The following is a 25160-nucleotide window of genomic DNA, read 5'->3' as shown; positions in this document are numbered from 1 at the left end:
GGGTCCTCGTGCATTGGGTTAAACAGTCCCTCCTTCATCTGCCTGTCTTCTCTTACATTCCTCCTCCTTTTTTCTGTCCTATTGAATTAAGGGTATTCCCTTTCCTTTTCTATTGGCATGTAAACCACCTTGTGCGTCCCCTGGACAGACAACTAATGCACAATGGACTAAGCCCTCTGGGGGACAGAAAAATACCTATTGCCTTTAGTTACTACTAAAAAGTATGAACTAGGTTAGTTTTACATTTTAACAAAATTGAATTGATGTTTGTTGGAGAAGATAAGAATCTGTTCCACTGCCAGTCAGTGAGATTGAGTTGCCAAGGAAGGACAGAATGCGTGTGTTGGGCGTGCTTGTAGATCCTTTACTATCTATGCAGGATCAAGTCCTGCATGTAGTTAGATCTGAGTTTTTCTAGCTTCATTTACTGATCAGGTGGAAACCGATGTTATTAAAATGTGATTTTTGGTCAGTGGTACAGAGTTTGGTGATTTTCCGTATTGATTTTTGCAGTGCGCTGTATCTGGGTTTGCCTAAATCTAAGATGCAGGCATTGCAGATAATACAGAATGCTTCTGCTCAATTGTTAGCAGGTATGTCTTGGTTTTTGAGCAAGTATCTCCAATTTGTCACTCACTGCATTAGTTGCCGGTTCACTCTCGAGTATAGTATAAGGTGGCACGTTTCAGCCATCAAGGCTTGTACTCTGATTGTGTTCCTTGGTATTTTAAGGATGTGATTCAAGTGTATCAGCCGTCAGGGGGGGCAGGGAGGAGACGCACCCCCTGTAAAAACTTCCTGGCTACGCTATTAATGGAAGGATTAATATCCTGCCACAAAACCCCACTAAGGACAAGATTGTTACAAATATTGCCAAGAGGGAAGATTAAGCCTCTTGCTTTAAAAGATCAAAGATTACATTATGCATGTGAAAGATAGACACAGAGTTATGTCAAGGTATCACACAGCAAGGATTTCAAATTACTGCACTATGGGCTCTGTTTCCCAGAAAATAGTCTTTTCTGCCCCCGTGTCTGGGCAGCACTGGGATTTACTACACCAAACTTCAGTCAGTCGGTCTCAGCATGGTCAACACCAAAGGAGACTCAAATGAACAGCTGTATATTGGTATTTTAATAACTCATTTTGCATACTCTGGACAGGACAGAGAACAAATCAACAAGTTAGGATTTCAAAATGAGATGCCATGACGAGTGGTGTAGCCTCAGGAGCCTGAGTCCCCTCACCTTCAGCTCAGGACCCCTCTGTTTTCATGGCTGACAGGGATGCCAAACTCTGCCAGCCGAAGATGTCTCCTGCTGAATCGAAGCAGGTGCCCTTCAGCCGCTAATGTTGGCTCTCGCTCACATGCTCAGTTCAGGTCTAACTGAGAATGCACGGGAGAGTTGGCAGTAGCAGCTGAAGTGCGCCTGCTGAATTAAGTGCTGCTGTGGGAGATCTTTTGGATAAGATCAAGGATTTAGAGAATCAGAGTCAGCGATCCAATTTGCGGTTCAGCGAAATAGAGAGTCCTGAATACATGGATTATGAGCAGGTGGTTCAGCAGATTGCTGCTAACTTATGGTCAGAGGGATCCGCACCGATTGAGCTGTTGACGATCTGCTTGCAGAGAGCTCATTGAGCATGAAATAAACCTAAAGATCTGGTCGCTTGCTTTAAAGATTATAAAGTGAAAGAAGCAATCTTGGCCAAGGCAAGAGCTCACACACCATATGAGTGGGGTACTTAAAATTGATATCAGGATTTATCCACTACCACAATTACGCACCGAGGTGAACTGCGACCAACATCTGCATGACGATGGGATTCGTTATAAGTGGCAGCATCCATTTGCCTTAATGTTTTACAAAGATGGTAAAGATGCATTTACTCTTTGGATGATGCAAGGGAGATTCTCCCCCCTTACAACAAAGTTAACAGCCAAGTGAAACCTTCCCAAAATGGCTCAAGGACCTGGACTACCCAAAGTGGCAGAGGCCGCTTGCAAAGACAAATGTCAGATAAAATGCTGCTGCCTTAAAAAAACAAACAGAAGACACAACCTAGGCTTCCCAATGCCTTTTGATGATCTTTTACATTAAGTGGATGACGATCCTGATTGAACTCTGCTTAGAAACAGATGTTGCTGTCCAGGGTGGTTTGGATAGGTTGACAGGGTACCTAAAGTTTTAAAGCGGATATGATGCTTCCTTCCCTTCCTCCTTCCATTGGTATGCCGACAAATTGTTGAGTTGTCATGTCTAAAATTTCTGGAGGGGGTGGGGATGTTCATAGGTTGTTGTGGTGACATGCATAAGCAGGCTGTAATATTCTATAATTTTGCTGTGATGGGGTTATATTGCATATATGACATATTTCATAAGTTGTTCTTATTTCACATTTGAATTGCTTTGTGAATGTTAGATCTTAAATATGTGACTTTAAATGTACAAAGCTTGGATACCCCAGTTAAACGTCAAATGCTGTTTAAGGAATTGAGGCGCATTTGAAGTCTAATCGTGAATGTTTAGTGGTACATAAGAAATACCCCACAATTTTGTTTGCTTCCGATTGTTCTCAGAATAAGACTATAGGGTTCTGGTAGCATTATCAGCTGCCTATCTCTGGCAAATTAAGCTAGTACTCCAAGAAAAGAATGGACGTTATCTTTTAATTAAACTGTCACTGGGCGGTAACGTTTATGCCCCCAATATAGATCAGATAGTGTTCCTGGGACAGTTTGAACCACATTCTGCTAAGTTATGGGGAGGGGCACCTCCTTTTAGGAGGAGATTTTAATGTTACAATTGACCTGCACCTGGATAATACAGCAGTCAGGGTACAGTATGCTCAGTCGGATAAGGCACGGCTTAGAAGTTTTATGGCTCATTGAGGTGTCTTTACTATGTATATGTCTCTAAATATCAATGAGAGATTTTATTCATTTTCTCCTCAGTACATCGGACTTACTCGCATAGATTTATGGCTGGGTGATGGGGATATTTTATGCTCTACACAATCTGTTCCTATGCAGGCCCATACTTGGTCTGACCATACGCCAGTTTTCCTACTTTCAGCCACAGCAGGGGAGCGCTTAAGCCAACAGTGGCGTATGAATGATGCTATATTAATGGATTCCCAAAATGTCTGGAGAAAAGATCCCCAAGATTATATAGAATTAAATGGCACCGAGCATATAGATCCTCTTATTCTTTGGGAGGGTCTCAGTGGTTATATAAAGGGGCAAATTATAGACTTGCAAGCCCATTTTAATATTCATCATTTTTTATTGGCATAAATTGCAACTTTATAAGCTTACAGTTCCAAGTTTACAACATACATAGCTATGTTCCATTAACATATTGCTCTATCGCCATATTATTTACATACTGATTGCCCTCCCCCCCCTAACCAACAGACATGTCTTGTAGTGCTAAGTATTCTTTCCGCTTCATCCCTCCCTAACCCTCCCGGAACCTACTTCTACACAATTATCTTAGCACACAACTCTTTCTCTCCTCCTCCTATCAACAAGCTTATATATTAAGCAGATAACTCCTTGCTGCTGGCATTAAGGTCTGCCAAAATGGAGACCACCGCTGTTCAAATTGTTGTCCTCTCTTTTTATCTGACCTTACAGTTTCCAGTCTCTCCATTCTCATTAAATGTAGCATCTGTGCTCTCCACTATTGAATCGTTGGAGCTTTCGATGACATCCATTCCAGTAAAATTACTTTCTTTGCTACAATAGTTGTCCTATTTGCGAAGTCCTTAAATCCTTTAGGCATCGGGATTGTTGCTGTGATATGTCCAAATAGCAATTTATAATCCATTCTCCAACTCGTGCCCCACGTTTGTGATATCTTCAACAATAATTGCCTCCAAAAGCGAAGAATGAGTGGACAAGTCCAAAACATGTGCCCCAATGTGGCACTCACTCCATTACATTTTGGACACTCCCCAGCTGGGGACAGTCCCATGTGGAAGGCTCGCCTTGGGGCTATATGCATTCTCACTGCGAACTTGTACTGTAGTTCCCAACACCAGGTGAAGTTTGTCATTCCTTTCATGTTTAGAACATATGCTTTAAAGATATCTATTGACAATTTTTTGCCCAATTCCGCAGACCATGCTTTCGCCAGCCTATCAAAAGGCAGTTCCAATGCAGTGTCCCGAATATGTCTGTGGTAGAAGGATAATGGGATTTTCTGTTGAGCTGATAAGGAATACGCTGTACTAATTTCCTCTTGTACATCCTCCGTCAGATTTTGCCATATCAGACTATCAGTATAATGTTTCAGTTGCCTGTAATGAAAGAGGTCCGAATTGGGCAGAGAGTATTTGCTTTGTAGTTCTGAGAAGGGCTGCCGGCGTCCCTCTTCTGTCAAAATCTGATACAGATACTTGATTCCTTTCTGCTGCCATCTCTTGAAAGCAGGATACATATCTCCTGAAGGAAAAGCTGGATTTCCACAAATTGAGAGAAATGGGGTAGCTTTTGCTGAAAAGTTATGCAATTTACATACCCATCTCCAAACTTCCTTTGCTGTGGGTAGGATCGAGGTTTGTGCTAGTTCGTATGGTAGAGGTCCTCCTGCCTCATGGATTAAGCAACTAAAGTGTATATTGCCAGTGAGTGCAAGTTCTAGTGTAGTGGCTGAAAAATCGTGAGAGATTCTGTACCAGTCCGCTATATGTCTCATTCCATTGGCAATTGTCATCTGTCTGATGCTCAGGAGGCCTAAACCCCCATATTCCACAGGTATTTGCAGTACTGTGAGAGGGGGCCTTGGTTTTTTCCCCCTCCAGAGAAATTGCTGCAAATGTCTATTAAGCTGCTTTTCATCTTTATATTTTAAATACAAAGGGAGAACTTGAAAAACATAAAGCCAACGTGGTATGATTAGCATGTTATATAATGCAATGCGGCCCACTAATGACAGCGGGTAGCCCTGCCAGGCACGTAACCGATCTTTTGTGTCCCTCAATAACTTACTGACATTGCTATTATACAGATGGCTTAAGTTAAGTTCTGAGTAATATATACTCCTAAGTATTTTAGAGGTTCCCCATCGCTCAGTATTGTGATCCCCTTTCCTCCTCCCCCCTGCACATTACTGCACACTGGAAGCGCCTTCGACTTCTGCACATTTAAAACAAATCCAGAGTGCTTCCCATATTGCTCTATGGCTTGTAGAATGTGTAGCAAGGAGGTTTGTGTGTTCTGAAGTAGCACTAATAAATCATCTGCAAACGCCAGGGTTTTTATCATGTGACCCCCCACTTCCACTGCCTGAATCCCCCCATTAAGGTTTAAGCTCCTCAGCAGCGGCTCCATTGACAGGAGAAACAAAAGTGGAGAGAGAGGGGACATCCCTGACGTGTACCTCTACCTATGGAAAATACTGATGTCTTCACTTCATTAATCAACAAAGCTGCTACTGGGTCATTATATAACAATTGGAGCGCTTCAACATATCAACCCCCAAATCCCATCACTTGCAACACCGCGAAGAGATAGTCCCAGTGCAGTTTGTCAAAAGCCTTTTCTGCATCTAGGCTTATCGCTAGGGATTGCCTCATTTCTTTGACACATTGCCATTCCCAACAATAGCCTACGGACGTTGCCTACTGTTTGTCTGCCTTTGACAAAGCCCACCTGCTCCACGCTGATCACCCGGGGCAGTATCTTGGAAAGGCGATTTGCCATGATTTTAGACAGCAGTTTTAAATCAACATTTATTAATGATATTGGTCTATATGAATCAGGCATATCTGCCGTTCTTCCAGGCTTTTTCAGCAAGATTATCAATGCTTCATTAGCATTTGTTGCAAACTTTCCCTTGTGCACTGCTTGATCATAGTACGATATCAAGGGGCCTAAAAGCTTAGCATTTAATAATTTATAGAATTCTCCCGAGAATCCGTTCGGGCCCGGAGTCGAATTCAATTTTAAAGTCTTTATGCATTCTTGAAGTTCTTTCCTAAAATAGGGGCATTTAGATGCAAGCCCATTTTAAGAAACGCAGCTTAATTCAAGAAATGTCCCTTTATCAATAGATTACTTGGTTGGAAATGGCACAGTAAACAAATCAGACCTGTCTTGTACGGAGCAGTTGCATGCCTTGATCCTTGCACTTAGTTTGCAATTAGCTGAGATATCAGATAGGCTCAAAAGTGTCATGCAAGAACACAGAGTCTGGGAATCATGCTAGTAGATTATTGGCCTCTAAACTTAACAGGCATAACATAATTATATTTTTTCTATTGTTGATGAGGGAGAGGGGGTTTCATGCTCCCCAACTGAAGAAATACAAGCAAGGTTCTCTCTATCTTATATTTATTTGTTACATTTGTATCCCACATTTTCCCACCTATTTGCAGGCTCAAACAACCGAACAGGAAGGTATCTCTGCTTATTTGGAGGGGATAGACCTCCCTACCTTAACAGGGGAGGCAGATCAATTATCCAGATTGATTAAGTTAGAGGAGATCCAGTGGGCTATTAAGAACCTTCCCTCACCATAAGACTCCGGGTTTGGATGGATTTTTCCAACAAGTTTTATAGAACCTTTGGTGGGCTTCTGGTACCTTTGCTGCTGCAGGTCTTTACTGTTTTCAGTGAGACTCCAGAGCTGTCATATTCTTGGCATCTCGCAGCAGTGATGGTGCTATTGAAGCTGGGAAAGGATCCTTCCTGCTGTGGATCTTACTGACTCACAGACTCCAACAAGTCTTGCTCCGGTTAATCCATGAAGATCACTCGGGATTTATTTTAAGTAGGCAAACTTTTGATATTAAATGTTTATTACATTTAAGACACAAATGGAACGTACAACTACCATCTTGTCAACTGAAGCAAAAGAAACCTTCAACAGGGTGTACTAGCCTTTTATGTATTCTGTTTTGAAAAAAATGGACATTATGGGCCACTACCTTGCCTGGGTGCACTTGTTATACAGGCACCTTGAATATTGTGTGCAATTCTGGTCATCGTATCTCGAAAAAGATATAGTGAAATTAGAAAAAGTACAGAGAAGGGTGACCAAAGTGATACAGGGGCTGGGACAACTTCCCTATGAGGAAAGAACAAACAAGCTAGGGCTCTACAACTTGGAGAAAAGACGGTTGAGGGGAGATATGATAGAGATCTATAAAATAACAAGTGGAGTGGAACAGGTAGATGTGAATTGCTTGTTTACTCTTTCCAAAAACACTAGGACTAGGGGGCACACAATGAAGCTACAAAGTAGTCCATTTAAAACAAACTCAAAGCAAACAAATTCCAGAGTTACGCGTTGAGTGGAGAAATGTTTCTCCACTCAACGCGTAACTCTGGAATTTGTTGACAGAGAATGTAGTAAAAGCAGTTAGCTTAGTGAGGTTTACAAAAGGTTTTGATATCTTCCTAAAAAAAAAGTCCTTAAGCCATTATTAAGATGGACTTGGGAAAAGCCACTGCTTATTTCTAGGATAAACAGCATAAAATGTATTGTACTGATTTGGGATCTTGCTAATGTATTGGATTTCCTATTTGTACTTAGTCCAGTTACTAAATCAAATATGATCATGTTATGATCACTGTTATCAAGTGGACCCAGCACTATTACCTCCTGCACCAAATTACCCACTCAACTAGGGACCAGGAAGGCTTCCTTACTCCTTCTATAAAATCTGGACACTAGGGTTATTGCTCACTACTTCCAACAAAAATCCTTACCCAGAAAGAAAAGCCAAAGAGGGAACAATTTAGAAATCAAATGACCTGTTTGTGTATATTTCCTAGCAAGACCCCAACTTACCAATCATGAGTAAGTGTTTTCTCAATGTGAGTTAAGCCCACAAGATTTCTGCATGCCACTATGGGGGTGTAAACCCATGAGTCACACTATAATACATACAGCTGCTCATTAATCAGGGACTGGGGCTGCACAAAACAGCAAGTACCTTGAATTTAATAGAAATATATTCAAAATTGCTAAATGTTCCTTGTTAAAGTAAAAGGTGCATGGAAATGACAGTTCATCATGGGCCTACTTTATTAAATATCCCAAGATCATTACAAAACAGGAATTAAACTTACAAGATTTCAAATGAGCTAGGAATCAACTCAAGGATACCACAGTGAATACATATAAAGGAATATTAACAGAGGACTCCAGCTGCTTTACATAAATTTTGGAGGAGTTTGAAAAAAAAAAAACTGACTGGTTATGCACTGAAGCCTGAAGCCTTCAGTTTAAAATAAAAAGTCAGGTTCCAGGATTAATCCAGAGCAGCAGACATGCAGGGAAGCTGCCACAGTGCCAAGGTACAAAGTGAAAGACTAGGTGTGTGCACCATTAAAAGCATTTGCATTTTTCTAAATTCCTGAACAAAGTGAGAAATCCAAAAGGAAATGAAAGGTCTCTCCTCTAAATTCAGCATCTGTAGGGACATAATATTTGAAATGGGCAGGAGATTAGTACCCCCCTTGGTCCTCTTTACAATATGGTGCTGGGGTCATTTTCCTGTATGGCTGTATTCTGTGACAGCACCATAGAAGATGAGATCAGCTTCATGCTGGCCCGCAAAAACTTATTTGTAGATTTTTAAAAAAATTTACATAAAGGTTATCTTGAATACAGAAGTAACTCCAAATCAGGAAATAGTGAACTCAAAAATATCCTAAACAAGAAAATTAGACCACAATAAGGGAGGAGATGGGGAGGAGGGACAAAAACAAACACACACACACAAAAAAATTAAAAAGCAGGCGGGGATTTGCTTTCCTTCTGTAGGAAATTCAAACGCACTTTTCCATTAACTTTTTCACCTCATTAGAAAGTTAAGTTACAACCCTAGAGAAAGAGCCAATTAGAAAAGTACTCACTGCATCTGATCCAATAAAAGCGTTCCATTTTCTATCCAGAGCTTTGTACTGTCAAGTATCACTAACATCCAAAGGTCCCCCATGTCCCTACATCACCATAGGCTATCAATACTGTAAGGTGGAGAAGATCTGCTCCCAGAGGGAATTCTTTCTGTCCACATTAACGACCACACAACCTCTTACACTGTAGGGAAGCAGTACCTATGTGTTTTCTGAACCTTCTAGTATCTTGAATGAGGCAGGAATCCTGATCAATCTATCAAGAAGGAAGAGTATAGACCTTGTTCTTAAACTCTAGAGAAGGCAAGCCAACATTTTTCATTTCATTAGATTTACTACCACCCATCATTGATGAAATGTTGTTTCATGGACTCCAAAATACACCAGTTTTTGTTGGCATAGTGGAAATGCTAAATGGCTGAGGGGAGAAGAGAGGACAATGGACAAAGTTAGTCAATGGACTTCAGAAAGATGGCACGCTACATACCCTTCTCTCATCTTCCACTTGCTTCAAGGAGAGAGTTTGATCAAGTTCCTGTTAAGCATGTAGAAATTCCTTTTAAAATGAATTATCCTAGAGACAGTATCTACATCCACCCTCATGCCATTCTCAAATCCATAAATTAACATTTTATGCGATTAATATACTATCTTTATCCAGTTTGCCTTGATCATTCTGTTTTCTGAAACTACATGAAGGACATGACAACATCCTTATGACACAGACTGAGGGGGAGTTAAGATGAAGGTACTAGTGAATACTGGAATTTTTAATATAAAAACACACCATGCTGCACAAGTAAACAGAGAAATGGCGCTGGAGAGAGAGAGAAACACAGAGCAAAGCGAAAGGAAGACATTTTTTTCAGCAATTTCAGGAAACACCCAGGTATGTTCTTTTCAGCCACGAAACCACCCTGGTTTCCACTCCCAGTATGTTAACAGCTTTTAAGGAGACATGGTTTAGTGGTTAACGCAGTGGGCTAAGAATCAGGTACGGCAGGGTCTAAATCCCTCTTCTACCACCAACACTCCTTGTGATTCTGGGCAAGTCACCGTCTCCCACTGCCTAAGGTACCGAGCTAGACTGGAAGCTCCTCAGGACAGGGACATAATTCTAACTGAAAACAGCACTGCATATATACCTCAAAATAAGTATTACTGGCTGAGGAAAACCTCTCTACCTAAACAGAGGAAGAATTTCATTAGTACACAGGATTTCCCTCCCTCCCACCTTTTGGCTGCAAATTCCAGGATCACAAGAATGACAGCAAGGTTTGTAGAATACCAAATACTATACAAGTCATCTTCAGGCAAAGAATGAAAGGACAAAGCCAGGGTGACTCAGCAATGATGCATGGCCAGAACTAATGTCAGACAAATCACAACATTGAACAGGACCTCATACACCCATATTTGTGTGTTTGGAGCAAATATGGGTGTGCAACACACCTCAACGGAGTTTTCCATTTCTGGAGGCGGTGTAGGTGGTGGCTTGTTGAAAAGAAGCAGAAAGTTAGACTAATAAGTTATCCCTTTCACAGCACCATGCAAGAACAACAAGTAGAAATCACCTGTCAACAACTAAATATTACCATTCAGAGGGTAGCGCATAGGTTCTGAGTTAACTTATAACAGTTACATGTCCCAATGCCTATGGTGAACAAGCAACATCTATTAAGGACAACTACAAATTTATTGATTTGGATGAGATCATGTGACTAAGTGAGCATCTGTGACCACACAACCCCTAATGCTGCCACAGCTATGACAGAACAGTATTTTAAACCTGTAAAACTGCCTTTATTAACTCGAAGTGCATTTGTCTGGTTTGGCCAGAAGGTGGTGCATGTTTTATGTTAAAGCTGTTATAGAAAAGTGCATGCCCTCTTTTAGTTTCACTTAGGGGGTATTTTACTTAGGCACACTGGCATTTTTAGCGTGCGTTAAAAATAGGTACGTGCTAAACGCTAAAGACACCCACAGGACTACATTGGCGTCTTTAGCGTTTAGTGCGTGCTAAAAACGCCAGCGCACCTTAGTAAAAGGGCCCCCGAGTGAAGAAGTGAATCTACAGTACTATGAGCAGTATACTTTTAAAACTTGTTGCCTGGGTTCTGATTGGCCTTGGTTTGAAATGACCCAACAGTTGTTGCTGGCTATTGCTTCAGTGTTAGCCCAGGAGAAAAGAGATAAATCACTTTGCTGAGGCTCAGTGAATTATATGTCCTGATCTTCCCAGGTACTGTTTAGACAGTATGCAAATGTTTAGTTAACATTTTAATTGATCTATAATTCAGTTACCTGTCATTGTTTGCTGATTGCACAGTTTTTTTTTGTTCATTGTTCCAGTGTGACAATAAACCTGTTTAGTTTGTTGACTCTGCCTGTCTGGACTGATAAAGAATCCTGGTGGTTTGAGTGTTGGGTCTGGAGTTCTTTCTGGAAAACTGGGGGACCACTGGGAATGTGGCTCCAGTAACCTAGAAATCACTGGGGATAACTGGAGAGTAGGAGACTCACCTAGAGGCTGTTGTGACCCAGTCAGTGGAAAGAGGGTGCTAGTGTAGAGTATGAGCGGCAGGTGCAGGTGGACCTGAGCTGTGCTGGGGATAGACCCTCTAAGTAGCCACGGGGTAACCCCAGGCGGGTGGCTAGGCATTTTGTGACAACAGCCCATTCATTTTGAATGGGCTATGTCGGTATTGCCGTGCAGCTTTGTAAACAAGGGAGTAAGAGAGGAAGGGATAACAGATGGTATGGATGGGCAGACTAGATAGAAAAATGAAGGCATATAACAACCATATGGCCTATGTTTCTATGATTAGAGAGCATTTTAAATTTAGCAGTGTATTGTTTTTGCAGAAATGGTGTGATGTGATCACATTGCTTATAACCTTCTAACAGTTGTGCTATGCATTCTGAATCAGTTGGAGATAGTCAATGTTGTAGTTTAATATATTTAATTTCCTTGTTTGCTGTAGACCACTTAGCATTGTAGCTAGGTGGAACAGAAGTTCTTTAAGCCAAATAAATAAATAGTCCTGACATATGGGAAACCTTAGCTACATGCTGTCTAACGGGGAAAAAAAGAAACCAAAGAGTCAATGGGCAACAAAGTTTGGCAGTAGCTATTTTTTTTTAACAAAGCAATTTGGAAAGTAAAATGGGTGCTAGGGGGTGATGAGTTGTATTCTAAACTTCAGAATATGCTGAAGAAATTAAGCAAATCTCATGTCAAGAATATTTCTCCAAAAACAAATATGACAACAATGTGGACAAGTGTCCAAGCTGCAATCATCCAGGTCTCTACTATGGATCCTGACCTAAGGTGAGCTAGCAACACACCTATGACTATGATATTACAAGCCAGGGTTTCAGGTTTATTAGTACTCGATATATCACCTTTCAGAACTGTTAATATTCAAATTAGTAATGAGGAACAGAAGTATGCAACATGCACTAGGAAATGGAACTTCTAGTTCAGTTAACTCACAAATTATCTCCCAAACAGTCAGGGATTATAGGCATCTTTACAAAGAAATGTTTTGAGGATAGATTTAAATCTAGCAGAGGATTGTTCCAGCAAAAGGGAGTAAGGAAGAGTGTTCCAGAAATTGGGGCCTGTTACATTCAAGATCCTGGAGTGAATTAAATCAAAACAGATATTTTGGAAGGATGGCATGATGCAGCAGTTGTTTTGGGATGAAAGAAGGGTTCTGGATGGGGAATATGTTACTAGCAAAGAGAAATACAGGGTAATATCTGATTTATCTATTTTATGTCCCAGTAGAATACAGGCAGCTAGCGATATTACTACTACTACTTATTTCTAAAGCGCTACTAGACGTACGCAGTGCTGTACATTTGAACATGAAGAGACAGTCCCTGCTCGACAGAGCTTACAATCTAATTAGGACAGACAAACAGGACAAATAAGAGATAAGGGAATATTGAGGATGATAAAATAAGGGTTCTGAACAAGTGAATAAGGGTTAGGAGTTAAAAGCAGCATCAAAAAGGTGGGCTTTTAGCTTAGATTTGAAGACGGCCAGAGATGGAGCTTGACGTACCGGCTCAGGAAGTCTATTCCAGGCATATGGTGCAGCAAGATAAAAGGAACGGAGTCTGGAGTTAGCAGTGGAGAAGGGTGCAGATAAGAGAGATTTACCCAGTGAACGGAGTTCCCGGGGAGGAATGTAGGGAGAGATGAGAGTGAAGAGGTACTGAGGAGCTGCAGAGTGAATGCACTTATAGGTCAATAAGAGGAGTTTGAACTGTATGCGGAAATGGATAGGAAGCCAGTGAAGTGACTTGAGGAGAGGGCTAATATGAGCATAACAACACTGGCGTGGAAGGACTGTCTGGTAAGGTTTGTCTCTTTGCGGATGCTACCAAGGCACCCATGAACAGGCCAGCTGCACGCATTGGTCGCCACACCCATGTGGCAGTAGATCAGATGACCTCGGACACTGCTGTCCTGTGCACATCAGTGTGAGCCTTGCTTCATCAGCCCAAACAAAGAGTAATTGCGGCTGCACTGAACTGAAGGAAGGTGGCAGTACTTGGGCGTCTTGACTCTGGGTAGGCAGCTGGTCACCGAGAGGCTCTTATACTCCCATAGGAACCCTGTGGACCTGCAGGGGATTTCCACGGACCATGGCCTCCTGCAAACCCTTGTTCCTGTACATCGACTCATTACAGCACAACTGGGGAGTAGCTGAAGCACGCCAGTTGAAAAACGCTGAAGTAGAATGTTGGTGTTCTCTAGGTGGTCTAATTCAGCGGGCCCTAAACCTGATCCTGGAGGCAGCTAGTCAAGTTTTCATGATATCCACAATAAATATTCATGAAAGATTTGCATGCTGTAATATCAGATGTGATTACTATGTGTTTTATTTTTTTTTTTTCCGTTATGTTTACAGAGGTTCACACCTTTCCAATGTGTTGGACTATTTGACTTTATTTCTTACTTTTACTCCATGATGTACACTGTTTTTATGTATTTTTTTTTAAATTACCACTTTTGACTTGGTTTTGGTTGAACAAATGTTTATTTTAAGAGATCATTTGTCATATTTCACTTATGACAGGTTTGTTTTAAAATATTCTTTGTCGCATTATATTAACTTTTTAAAGATATTACATTGGACACCTTTCTATTAGTATTACAGCTGAAAACATCTGTCTTTCTATTACCAGTTTTATCTAACCAGGCTATTGAATACAGCCCCTAAGAGCTTGGCGTATACACTCCCGGTATACACTATTCTTGCCACAGTACAAAAATGTATTAGCCTCGCTGTCCATTTAAGTCATTTATGATTCCCAAAACGTTTTTATCTATTTTGTTTACAGTGTATGTTTTTTTACAAGCTGCTGTTTTTCATTTTAATACAAGCTCACTGTGATTTAACATCAAGTATTCTCCTTGCTACTATCAGCATTTACAACCAGGTAATCTCCATTTTTATATAATTTCGATCATGTCTTTTTTTTTTCAACCATCACATGTTCTGAGCACATTTTTAAAATCTTCTCTTATTACACTTTTTCTGATGTCACGTTGGAATCACTTTAACATTACTATTAGTTTTATCACTCTTTCACTGTGTTATAATTTTCATTCTTTTAACATCACTCTCTGTGTTTAATATACTGATTGTATTGTAAGGATCCCTGACTGTTTTTTTTTGTTAGAGTAGAAATCAGGCATCACCTTAAACAGGAACTTAGGATGTGTGTGCAGAACCATGCTACTAAATTATAAACTCAGCATAAGGCATATCAGTCACTGAAACCTGAAGTTCACTGACCGTCTGCAATAGGCATAGTCTGTCCCTTTCTCTATTATTCTGAGGATCTAATGTTATACTGGACCTGCCATCTACACAAAGATTTAGCCACCTTTCCAGTGTTATTCTCTTTTTTTTATTATTATTATAATTTTAATAAACTATTGTAACAAATTTACATGGAAACAAAGAAAAATTACCCTCTTCATGCTAGCAATGGAGAATGATAAGCCAAAAGAAGCCTTATATCATCTCGAGTAGCCCCACAGAGGTCAGGAAATACAGACCACTTTGTTCTACGGCAGATCAACCCGGTTGGTCATTTTAAATGTGGCAACTGCAAAGCTTGCCCAGTTATACTGGAAAAAGATCGTTTGCACACTAATATAAAACATGTGTATACTTTGAAATATTTTTCTAACTGTAATTCAACAAATGTGGTTTATATAGTGATATATCCTTGTCTATAATAAATGTAAGCATAAGTCAGTGGTAGGAAAATAATGGAGCTGCTGCTGAAGGAAAAAAAATAAGTAATCAACAGGTTGCAACATCTGAAACAACATGGCTTTACCAAAGAAAAATCCTGCCGAACAAATCTCATTGATTTCTTTGAGTGACCGAAGAACTGGATAAAGGATGTGTGCTAGATGTAATCTACTTAGATTCAGCAAAACTTTTGATATGGTTCCTCACAGAAGACTCATGAATAAGCTGAGAGGGCCGAACTTAGAATCCAGAATGGTGAACTGGATTGGAAACTGGTTGACTGACAGAGAGGATAGTGGTAAATGGAATTCGCTTGGAGGAAAGGAAAAGTAGTGGACTGCCTCATGGGCGATTACAGGGACCGATTCTGTTTAATATATTTGTGAGAGACATTGCTGAAGGGTTAGAAGGAAAAGTTGCCTGTTTGTGGATGACACAAAGATAGCCAATACAGTGGATACCCCCAGAGGGAACAGAAACCATGAGAAAAGATCTCCAAAACTAGAGAAAGGTCAAAGGTCTAGCAGTTAAAAATTTAATGTGAAGAAGTGCAGAGTGATGCAGTTGGATGCAGAAATCCAAAGAAGATATACGAACTTGGCGCTGAGAGATTGATAAGCACAGTTCAGGAGTGGGACCTTGGGGAGAGGATCTCAGTGATGAAACAATGCAACAAAGCAGTGGCCATAGCCAGAAGGATGCTAGGCTGCATAGACAGGGGTATAACCAGCAGAAGAAAGGAGTATTGAGACCCCTGTACAAGTCATTCATGAGGTCCCACTTGGTGTATTGTGTTCAGTTTTGTAGCCTGTATTATGTTAAGGATGTACAAACACTTTGAAGTGGTTCACAGAAAAGCAATTAAAATGGGATGGGGTTTGTACCACAAGACGTTAAGAGGGGAGACTTAATGACCTGAAGACTTATACCCTGGAGGAAAGGAGAGACAGGGGTGATATGATACGGACATTCAACTATTTGAAAGGTATTAATATACAAACAAACCTTTTCCAGAGACGGGAAGGTGGTAGAATTAGAGAACATTAATTTAGATTGCAGGGGTCCAACTCAGGAAGCACTTTTTCACTGCGAGGATGGTAGATGCCTGGAATACCCTCCCTCAAGAGGAGGAGAAGAAAATAACAGAACTCCAAAATGTGTGGGGATCATGTATGGAAGGCATGGAACCATACAAGCTTAGTGGTGATTAAATGGCAACACCAGTAATTGAGAAGCAAAGCCAGTGCTGGGCAGACTTCTATGGTCTACACCCTGATCATGGCTAGACAGATTTAGCTTCAGTAGCTGGAAAAGAAGGCCAGTGCTAGGCAGACTTCTACAGTCTGTGTCCTGATCATAGCTGGACATATCAAGTATGCATATGTAGTATCACATCACTGTGCTATGATTTTATCTTGTTCGGCAGACTGGATGGACTGTGTGGATCTTTATCTGCTGTCATCTACTATGCTGCATTATTAAGATTGTACATAGTGGTGTTACAGTGGATTTATGGAAACTTATTTTTATCTGGTACCACTCAGTAAACCAGTAGGATGGAGATGTTTGTAAAATATGTAGCACTTGATAGTCAACAGCGAATAGTGTTTTGCTGGTGTTAATCCAGAATTTGAATGACAGGCCATGTCTAGGAACCAGCACGGAATTCTGGGTTTCCAGAGCCAGCTAACACATAGCCGGGTACGTGCAACAGTCAGCACTTAACTGGCTACGGGTTTCTGCATAAAGAGAGTGAGAAGTACTGTTTTGGTGCTATAGAGGGGCGGAATCCTGATTGTGATTCATGTAACATTGAGAATTTTATGTATATAGTCTGTGAGTGAAGTGGAACGGGTAGATGCGAAGCGTCTGTTTAAACTAATACTAACGCCTCCTCCTTCCCAGGGCCACATCATGAAGGAGGAAGGTAAAGTTGATGGAATGAATGCTCAGGAAAGGAGGCAAGGGCAACCCAAGCCCCTCAACGATATACTGCACATAGTAACATAGTAAATGACAGCAGAGAAAGACCTGCACGGTCCATCCAGTCTGCCCAACAAGATAATCTCATATGTGCTACTTTTTGTGCACATGGCCCAGGAACCCTCACTGGCACCCAGGAAAGGAGGGGCTGGGTGGAATGGGCTGTTGCACAGGAGTAGAGGGAAATTACTATAAAGCAGCGACTCTCAAGCTAGTCCTTGGGACACATCTAACCTGTCAGGTTTTCAGGATATTCACAATGAATATGCATGAAGTTAAGAGGTTAGAGGCTCAGGAGTAAACTAAGGAAATGCTTTTTCATAGAAAGGGTGGTGGACGTGTGGAATCACCTCCCAGTGGAGGAGACGAGGACTGTGTCTGAAACTGAATTTAAGAAAGCATGGGACAGACACATGGGATCTCCTAGGGAAAGGAGGAGATCGTGGTTGCTGTGGATGATGGCTCTTATCTGCCATCATGTTTCTATCTTTCTATGAGAGAAATTTGCATGTCCTACCTGCAATGTATGCAAATCTCTCTCATGCAGATTCATTGTGGATATCCTGAAACCTGACTGGCTAGGTGTGTCCTGAGGACTGGCTTAAGAACCCCTGCCAACAGAAGGAAAGAAGCAAGGCTGCAAGCACAAAAGCCACACAGGATCATTGTGGAAGACACCAACTTCACTGTCCCCATAGAAACGCATCTCTCCAGCTCATTAAAGAAGCCATTTCAATGCCAGATCTGGTTCACATGAAGCAAAAATTACTGCACAGCTTCCAAAGGCAGTGGTGTGGGTTTCAGCAGAGGACTGCAGCAACTTCCCCGCTCACGAGTCCCAGCCACAAACACATTTACTGGTAATTACCACTGAAGGTCAGACATCAAATTCCAGGAAAAACCAGCTCTATGTAACTGCGGCATGAGAGCTGGCAAGAGCCCAGAGGAATCAGGAGCTGAAGTGAGGAAGGAAAAGACATTTTATATCCTCATAGCACCCCCTGCTGGACTAGTTCAGGAAGATTCTACTCCTGCTGCTGAGGGAATTATATATTTTCACTCTCATTGCAGTAAACTAATGGTATGTAAATACTGCAATGTTTAAAAGTATGCGCTGTCAGAGATGAGTGCACACTGCTGCAGTAATTACAGCTGCCTGCTGTAATGGGGGTAGAATCTCTCTTCCTGCAACAACATGACTGGTTCATGCATTTACATGAGGGAGAAATTCAAAAATCAAATTTCCTTCCCCCACCCCAAAAGATTCCACTGGTGGCTCTTGCCCTTCCTTCTGCAACCCTACCCTGGGGGCTGCAGTGCACTCGCCCATAAACCCCCACAACCCCAGAATAAACCTTCAGAGGCAAAAGCAATGTCCACTTGCGCCTCTGCCTTCCTGGCCTTCTGCAGTCGCCTCGGGGGGGGGGGGGGGGGGGAACCAGTACCACTTGGGCCATCAGGGAGGTCTTTGGAGTTGGGGAGACTGGAGATCAGGACTTCCTTGGGTCATCTGAAGTGAAGGGCCATACATCTCCTCAGATAATCCCTTTGCTTCAGCCTGAGTTGGCATAAAGTGCACTAAATTTTAGAGTTTTTCACACACATATTGGGAACTTTTTATGCTGCAATTTACCCGGTCCCTGCAACTCTAGCATAGTGGTTTAATGCTGGTTTTGTTATGATAACCTTTCTTCCTGTATCGGGAGTAAGATTTACTGTGAGAAAATCAAGTGTTGATCTAGATTTTCAAAAGCTTTTGATAACGTTCCTCATAAGAGATTCCTGAAAAAATTAACGAATCATGAGATAGGAGGCAATGTCCTTCTGTGAATTAGGAATTGGTTATTGGACAGAAAAAAGAGGGTAGGGTTAAATAGCCATTTCTCTCAACGGAGGAGGGTGAACAGTGAAGTGCCGCAGGGATCAGTACTGGGACCAGTGCTATTTAACATATTTATAAACGATATGGAAATTGGGACGACGAGTGAGGTAATTAAATCTGCAGATGACACAAAACTATTCAAGGTTGTTAAACATGTGTGGACTGTGAAATATTGCAGAAATACCTTACAAAATTGGAAGACTGGGCATCCAAATGGCAGATGAAATTTGCATATGGAAAGAATAATCTGAATCATAGTTAACTGATGATAGGGTCCACCTTGGGAGTCAGAACTCAAGAAGAACATCTAGGTATAGTTGTAGATACACTGAAATCTTCTGCTTAGTATGCGGGTAGTGGCCAAAAAAGCAAACAGGATGCTAGGAATTATTAGGAAAGGGATTGATTTATTTATACATTTGTATCCCACATTTTCCCACCTATTTGCAGGCTCAATGTGGCTTACATAGTGCCGGAATGACATTTGCTGTTTCCGGTGTGAACAAATACATTGTGCTGTTGTGATAAGATGAAGTTTATGTGGCAAAGCCACAGAATAGTCGTGATGCGGAGGAGTAGTGTTGTGATCATAAGTGCTTTGGTTTTCTTGTGTAGCCAAGGTCTATCAGGATGGTATGCCTTTTTGAACAGGGTGGTTTTTAGTATCTTCCGGAAATTTAGGTGGTTGTAGGTTGTTTTCACTGCTTTTGGCAGCGCATTCCACAGTTGTGTGCTTATGTAGGAGGAGCTGGATGCATAAGTACATTTGTATTAAGACCTTTGCAGCTGGGTAGTGTAGGTAGAGATATGATCATGTTGAATTGGAGGCGTTTTTGGTTGGTAGGTCGATTAAATCTATCATGTACCCTGGGACATTATCAAAGAGAATTTTATGAACCATGGTGCAGATTTTAAAGGCGATGTGTTCTTTGATTGGGAGCCAGTGTAGTTTTTCTCGGAGGGGTTTTGCACTTTCGAATCGCGTTTTTCCAAATATGAGTCTAGCTGCTGTGTTTTGAGTGGTTTGAAGTTTCTTTAAGGTTTGTTCTTGGCACCCAGTGTAGATTCCATTGCAGTAGTCTAATTGGCTTATTACCATTGATTGTATCAGGTTGCGAAAGGTATCCCTCGTGAAATATTGTTTCACGCGTTGAGCTTCCACATTGAGTGGAACATTTCTTTGTGGTGGATTTTACTTGGCTCTCCAGTGTTAGGTTGCGGTCTATTATGACGCCAAGGATTTCAGGTTGTCTGAGACGGGGATGCGTGTGACCTGGGGTGTGATGCTTGTGGGGTTGTCCGTGTTGTGTTGGATGAGAGGACAAGGCAGTGTGTTTTTCTTTGTTGAGTTTTAGTTGAAATTCATTGGCCCATGATTCCATGATATTTAGGCTTAGCTCGATTTTGTTGGCGATTTCTTGCAATTTGGTTTTGTAAGGGATGTAAATTATTACATCGTCTGCGTAGATGAAAGGGTTGAGGTCTTTATTGGCTAGGGACCTGGCTAGTGGGCTCATCATAAGTTGAAGAGGGTCGGTGATAGCGTTGATCCTTGTGGTACTCCACAGTTTGATTTCCATGGTTGTGATATATTGAGTTTGACTTTACTTGATATGATCTTGTAGTTAGGAAACCTTTAATCCAGCTGAGTATGTTTCCACTGATCCCTAACTTTTCTAGTAGACTTATTAATATATTGTGGTTTACCATGTCGAACGCGCTCAACATGTCGAATTGAAGGGGAATATGCTTTTGCCTATTGCTATTTCTTGTTTGATTTTGGCTAGGAGAGTGAGTAGTATTGTTTCGGTGCTATGGAGGGGGCGGAATCCTGATAGTGATTCATGTAATATTGAGAATTTATGTATATAGTCTGTGAGTGGAGTGGATACGGGTAGATGCGAAGCGTCTGCTTACGCTTTCCAAAAATACTAGGACTAGGGGGCATGCGATGAAGCTACAATGTAGTAAATTTAAAACGAATCAGGGAAACGTTTTCTTCACTCAACGTGTAATTAAACTCTGGAATTCGTTGCCAGAGAATGTGGTAAGGCGGTTAGCTTAGTGAAGTTTAAAAAAGGTTTGGACGGCTTCCTAAGAAAAAGTTCATAGACCATTGATAGGGGAGGAAAACGTTAAGAAAGTTTGACAGTTGTCTAGTGTGGAATTGGATGTACACAGCATGATTTGCTTAAGGTGAAGTACTGATATGGTGTACCATGTTGAAACAACAATAAAAACCGTTTAAAACATAAATGGACTTGGGGAAAATCCACTATTTCTGGGATAAGCAGTATAAAATGGTTTGTACTTTTTTGAGATCTTGCCAGGTATTTGTGACCTGGATTGGCCACTGTTCGAAACAGGATGCTGGGCTTGATGGACCTTTGGTCTTGCCCAGTATGACAGTACTTATGTACTTATACCACGGAGTGATACAGAAGCATTATGGTAATGGTCTTTCCATCTCTTTCCTAACAATTCCTAGCATCCTGTTTGCATTTTTGGCCACTGCCACCGCACACTGGGTAGACAATTTCAACATATTGTCTAGGATTATTCTTCTAATGTGCATCACTTTGCAGTTGTCCACATTAAATTTAATCTGCCTTTTGGATGCTCAGGCTTCCAATTTCCTAAGGTCTTCCTGCAATTCTTCACAGTACGCATGTGTTTAACCACTTTAAATCTGCAGGTGAGGCAAAATTATTCAATCTCCTCACTTGCTCCAATTTCCAGATTTATAAAATATGTTAAATAGCCATAGGTCCCAAACAAATCCCTGCGGCACTCCACTATTCACCCTCCTCCAATGAAAGAAATGGCCATTTAACTCTACCCTCTGTTTTCTATCCATTAACACAATCCACAACAGAACATTGCATCCATGGTGCTGTAAAAAATCAGATATCAGTACTTTGTGGAGAAGACTAAGAACCAAAAAGAATAATTTCACAAGCTTACATTTAGCATGAGATCAGAGTTTCCAAGCAGACACTAAATGTGAAGCCCCCTACTTAGGACCTGAAAGCAGATTGCTTAGGCTTCTCTTTGAATGAAGCTCACATTTCTAAGCCTCACCCCAAAGGCCTCGGTTAGCTTAACAATGGCAAGGGAAAGATCACAACTTCCTTTCTCTGTCTGACTGCCCCAACACTCTAAACAGTCAGTATTCACCTTCCTCTATTTATAAACACACCTGCTGCTTGCTGTGGCCTTTCAGTCTAATTCTGACCACAGCATATGCTTTCAAGGATGATTTATTAGGCGTGAAGTGCATCATGGTCTGAAATCAATGTGTGCTTGGATTCACACTCAGGTTCCAAACTATTTATTGGCCAGTTCAGTATCAAGTTTCTAAAGTGGAATTGACACAGATGCTGATACTTTACCTCCGGGACACAGCTTGAGAGTTACTTCCCTAAAGGTCCACAGCGTAAAACTTGTGGAAATGTCTTGCTTGCAAGAAATTTACAAAGCGTCATCTACTATGCTTTCTGGAGAAATCCAATGAGTGCATTCAAGTGGTATAGCGAAGATACTTACCTTTAGTGGGTATTTCTCGGAGGACAACAGACCATATATTCTCACATATGGGCGACATGTCCGATGTTGCCTATTCCGGAGCTTGAAAAAGCTTGGTATAGCTTTACGAGCATGTGCCACACTCCCACCACACATGCATGAGTGCCTTCCCTCCCACCACAAGAATACAAGACCTCCAGTATATTAAAATAAATAGAGAACTCCAAGGAGAGGACGGAGGGTATGTGAGAATATATGGCCTGTTGTCCTCAAAGAATACCTGCTACAGGTAACTATCTTCACTTTCTCTGAGAACAAGTATGCGAATAATTCTCACATGTGGGAATCCCTAGCTACCAGGCTCACCAAAAACCACAGTGGTCAATTGAGCCTTGCAATGCTGAGGTCAAAACACAGATTAACCTAAAAAACTATATACAAACCGTGCAAGTGCAGCCTGGAACAGAACAAAATGGGCGTGAGGGGTGGAGTTAGATTCTAGACCCCCAAAACTTCTCCAGCACTGTCTGTCCAAACCGACTGATGCATCGGGTATCCTGCTCAAGGCAGTAATGAGATGTGAATGTGTGGACCAAAGACCACGTTGCAGCCTTGCAAATTTCTTCAATGGAGGCCGACTTCAAGTGGGATACCGATGCAGCCATGGCTCAGACATTGTGAGCCTTGACATGACCATCAAGGGTCAGCCCAGCCTAGGCATAAGAGAAAGAAATGCAATCTGCCAGCCAATTAGAAATGGTGCTTTTCCAAACAACGACCCCCCCATCCTGTTTGGGAATAAATAAATAAAAGTTGGGTGGCCTGTCTGTGGGGCCTAGTCCGCTCCAAGTAAAAGGCCAATGCTCGCTTGCAGTCCAAGGTGTGCAGTGTGCTTTTGCCAGGATGGGCAAGAGGTCTGGGGTAAAAAATGTTGGAAGGACAATCGACTTGTTCAGATGGAACTCAGACTCCACCTTAGCCAGGAACTTTGGGTGCATGCAGAGAACTTACTCTGCTGTGAGGAAACTTAGTGTAAGGTATCCACTACTAAGGCCTGAAGCTCACCGACTCTGCAAGCTGAACAGCCACCAAAATAAGACCTTCCACGTCAAATACTTCAGATGACAGAAATCAAGTGGCTCAAAAGGAGCTTTCATCAGCTGGGTGAAGACAACATTGAGGTCCTATGACACAGGTGGAGGTTTGACAGGGGGCTTTGATAAAAATAACCTCCCATGAATCAAACCACTAGAGGCTGTCCAGAGATGGGCTTACCCTATACATAAGCACTAATTGAACTGAGATGAACCCTTACAGAGTTGGTCCTGGGACCAGAGAGGTGCAGAAGGTACTCAAGAAGGGTCTGTGTAGGAAATGAAAGAGGATCTAGGGTCTTGCCCTCACACCGGATGGCAAACCTCCTTCATTTGAAAGAACAGCACCTGTTAGTGGAATCTTTCCTGGAAGATAGGAAGACCCTGGAGACACCTGCCAGAAGATGTAAGGAAGCAAATTCTAAGCTCTCAACATCCAGGCTGTGAGGGCCAGAGACTGGAGGTTGGGATGTAGAAGAGATCCCTCGTTCTACGTGATGAGGTTCAAAAACACTCTAATCTTCAAGGTTCTCGGAGGATAACTCCAGAAGAAGGAACCAGATCTGCCTAGGCTAGTATGGGGCAATCAAGATCATGGTCCCATGGTTTTGCTTGAGTTTCAGCAGTCTCTTCCCTACAAGAGGTAAAGGAGGATGTGCATACAGAAGACCTATCAATGAAGGAGGAAGGCATCCGATGCTAGTTGGTCGTGGGCCTGGAGTTTGGAATAGTACTGAGGGACTTTGTGATTGATGTGGCAAAGGAATCCATCGAGTGGATGCCCCATGCTCAGAAGATCTCGCGAGAAATGTCCATACTTAGAGCCCACTTGTGCAGTTGCACAACCCTGCTCAGTCTGCCGGCCAGGCTGTTGGATTTACCTGCCAGATAAGTAGCTTTGAGGAGTATCCCATGCCAAGCTGCCCAATGCCACATCCGGAAGTACCTGGAATAGATTCCCTTCCTTCTTCCCCTGGTGGAACAGGTTCGACCGCATGGACCTTTAGAAGAGTGGAGAGTTCCTTTGCAAGTATCTGCTTTGTGCCGAGAGCTGTAGTGACTTGCTCTCAGTGGGCAATCTGGTGGTCTCCATCACCAATGAGGGGTGTAACTGAGACATACTATTTGAAGAACCCACCGGTTGAAGGTTACAAGGGGCCACCTTTCTTGAAAAAAAAACTTCAGCCTCCCCCCAAATGACAGGTCATCCAGGTCAGTTATTTTTTACTGCAGCTATGCTCTGCTGGAGTCAGTCAAAAAACTGCTCCTGGCTTTGACTGGGGAGCTGTCTGGACCTTGGGTGCACGATGGGAACGAGCATGCTGGGGCTGAGCCTGCTGAGAAGGAGTTTATCTATGCCTCTGTGAGTAGTATTTCTTTATTTATTTATTTATTTGTAGCATTTATACCCCGCTCTTTCCCACTCAATAGCAGGTTCAGTGTGGCTTACAAGTATGTGTGCAAAAGTATCACGGAAATAACAGTTGTATAAAGTAGAACAATGTATGGGTACAAGAGTA

General features: G+C 41.9%; 1 protein-coding gene across 5 annotated transcripts in view; it reads right to left on the bottom strand.

Annotated features, from left to right (window-relative positions):
- Window positions 1–25160, bottom strand: part of ITPR1 (inositol 1,4,5-trisphosphate receptor type 1) — a 337019-nt gene that overhangs the window by 111628 nt on the left and 200231 nt on the right. For 4 of the 5 annotated variants that reach the window (XM_030206558.1, XM_030206561.1, XM_030206559.1 and 1 more), the window contains one exon: window positions 9360–9407. The exons of the other annotated variant lie outside the window; for it this stretch is intronic. In XM_030206558.1, the coding sequence (XP_030062418.1) occupies window positions 9360–9407 (48 nt within the window). The remainder of the gene's footprint in view (window positions 1–9359; window positions 9408–25160) is intronic. 5 annotated transcript variants of the gene reach the window in all.

This window comes from Microcaecilia unicolor, chromosome 6 (genome assembly GCF_901765095.1).
Source record: "Microcaecilia unicolor chromosome 6, aMicUni1.1, whole genome shotgun sequence".
Classification (NCBI taxonomy): domain Eukaryota; kingdom Metazoa; phylum Chordata; class Amphibia; order Gymnophiona; family Siphonopidae; genus Microcaecilia; species Microcaecilia unicolor.
The sequence above is the reverse complement of the archived record's forward strand: the minus strand, read 5'-3'. Positions and strand labels throughout refer to the sequence as shown.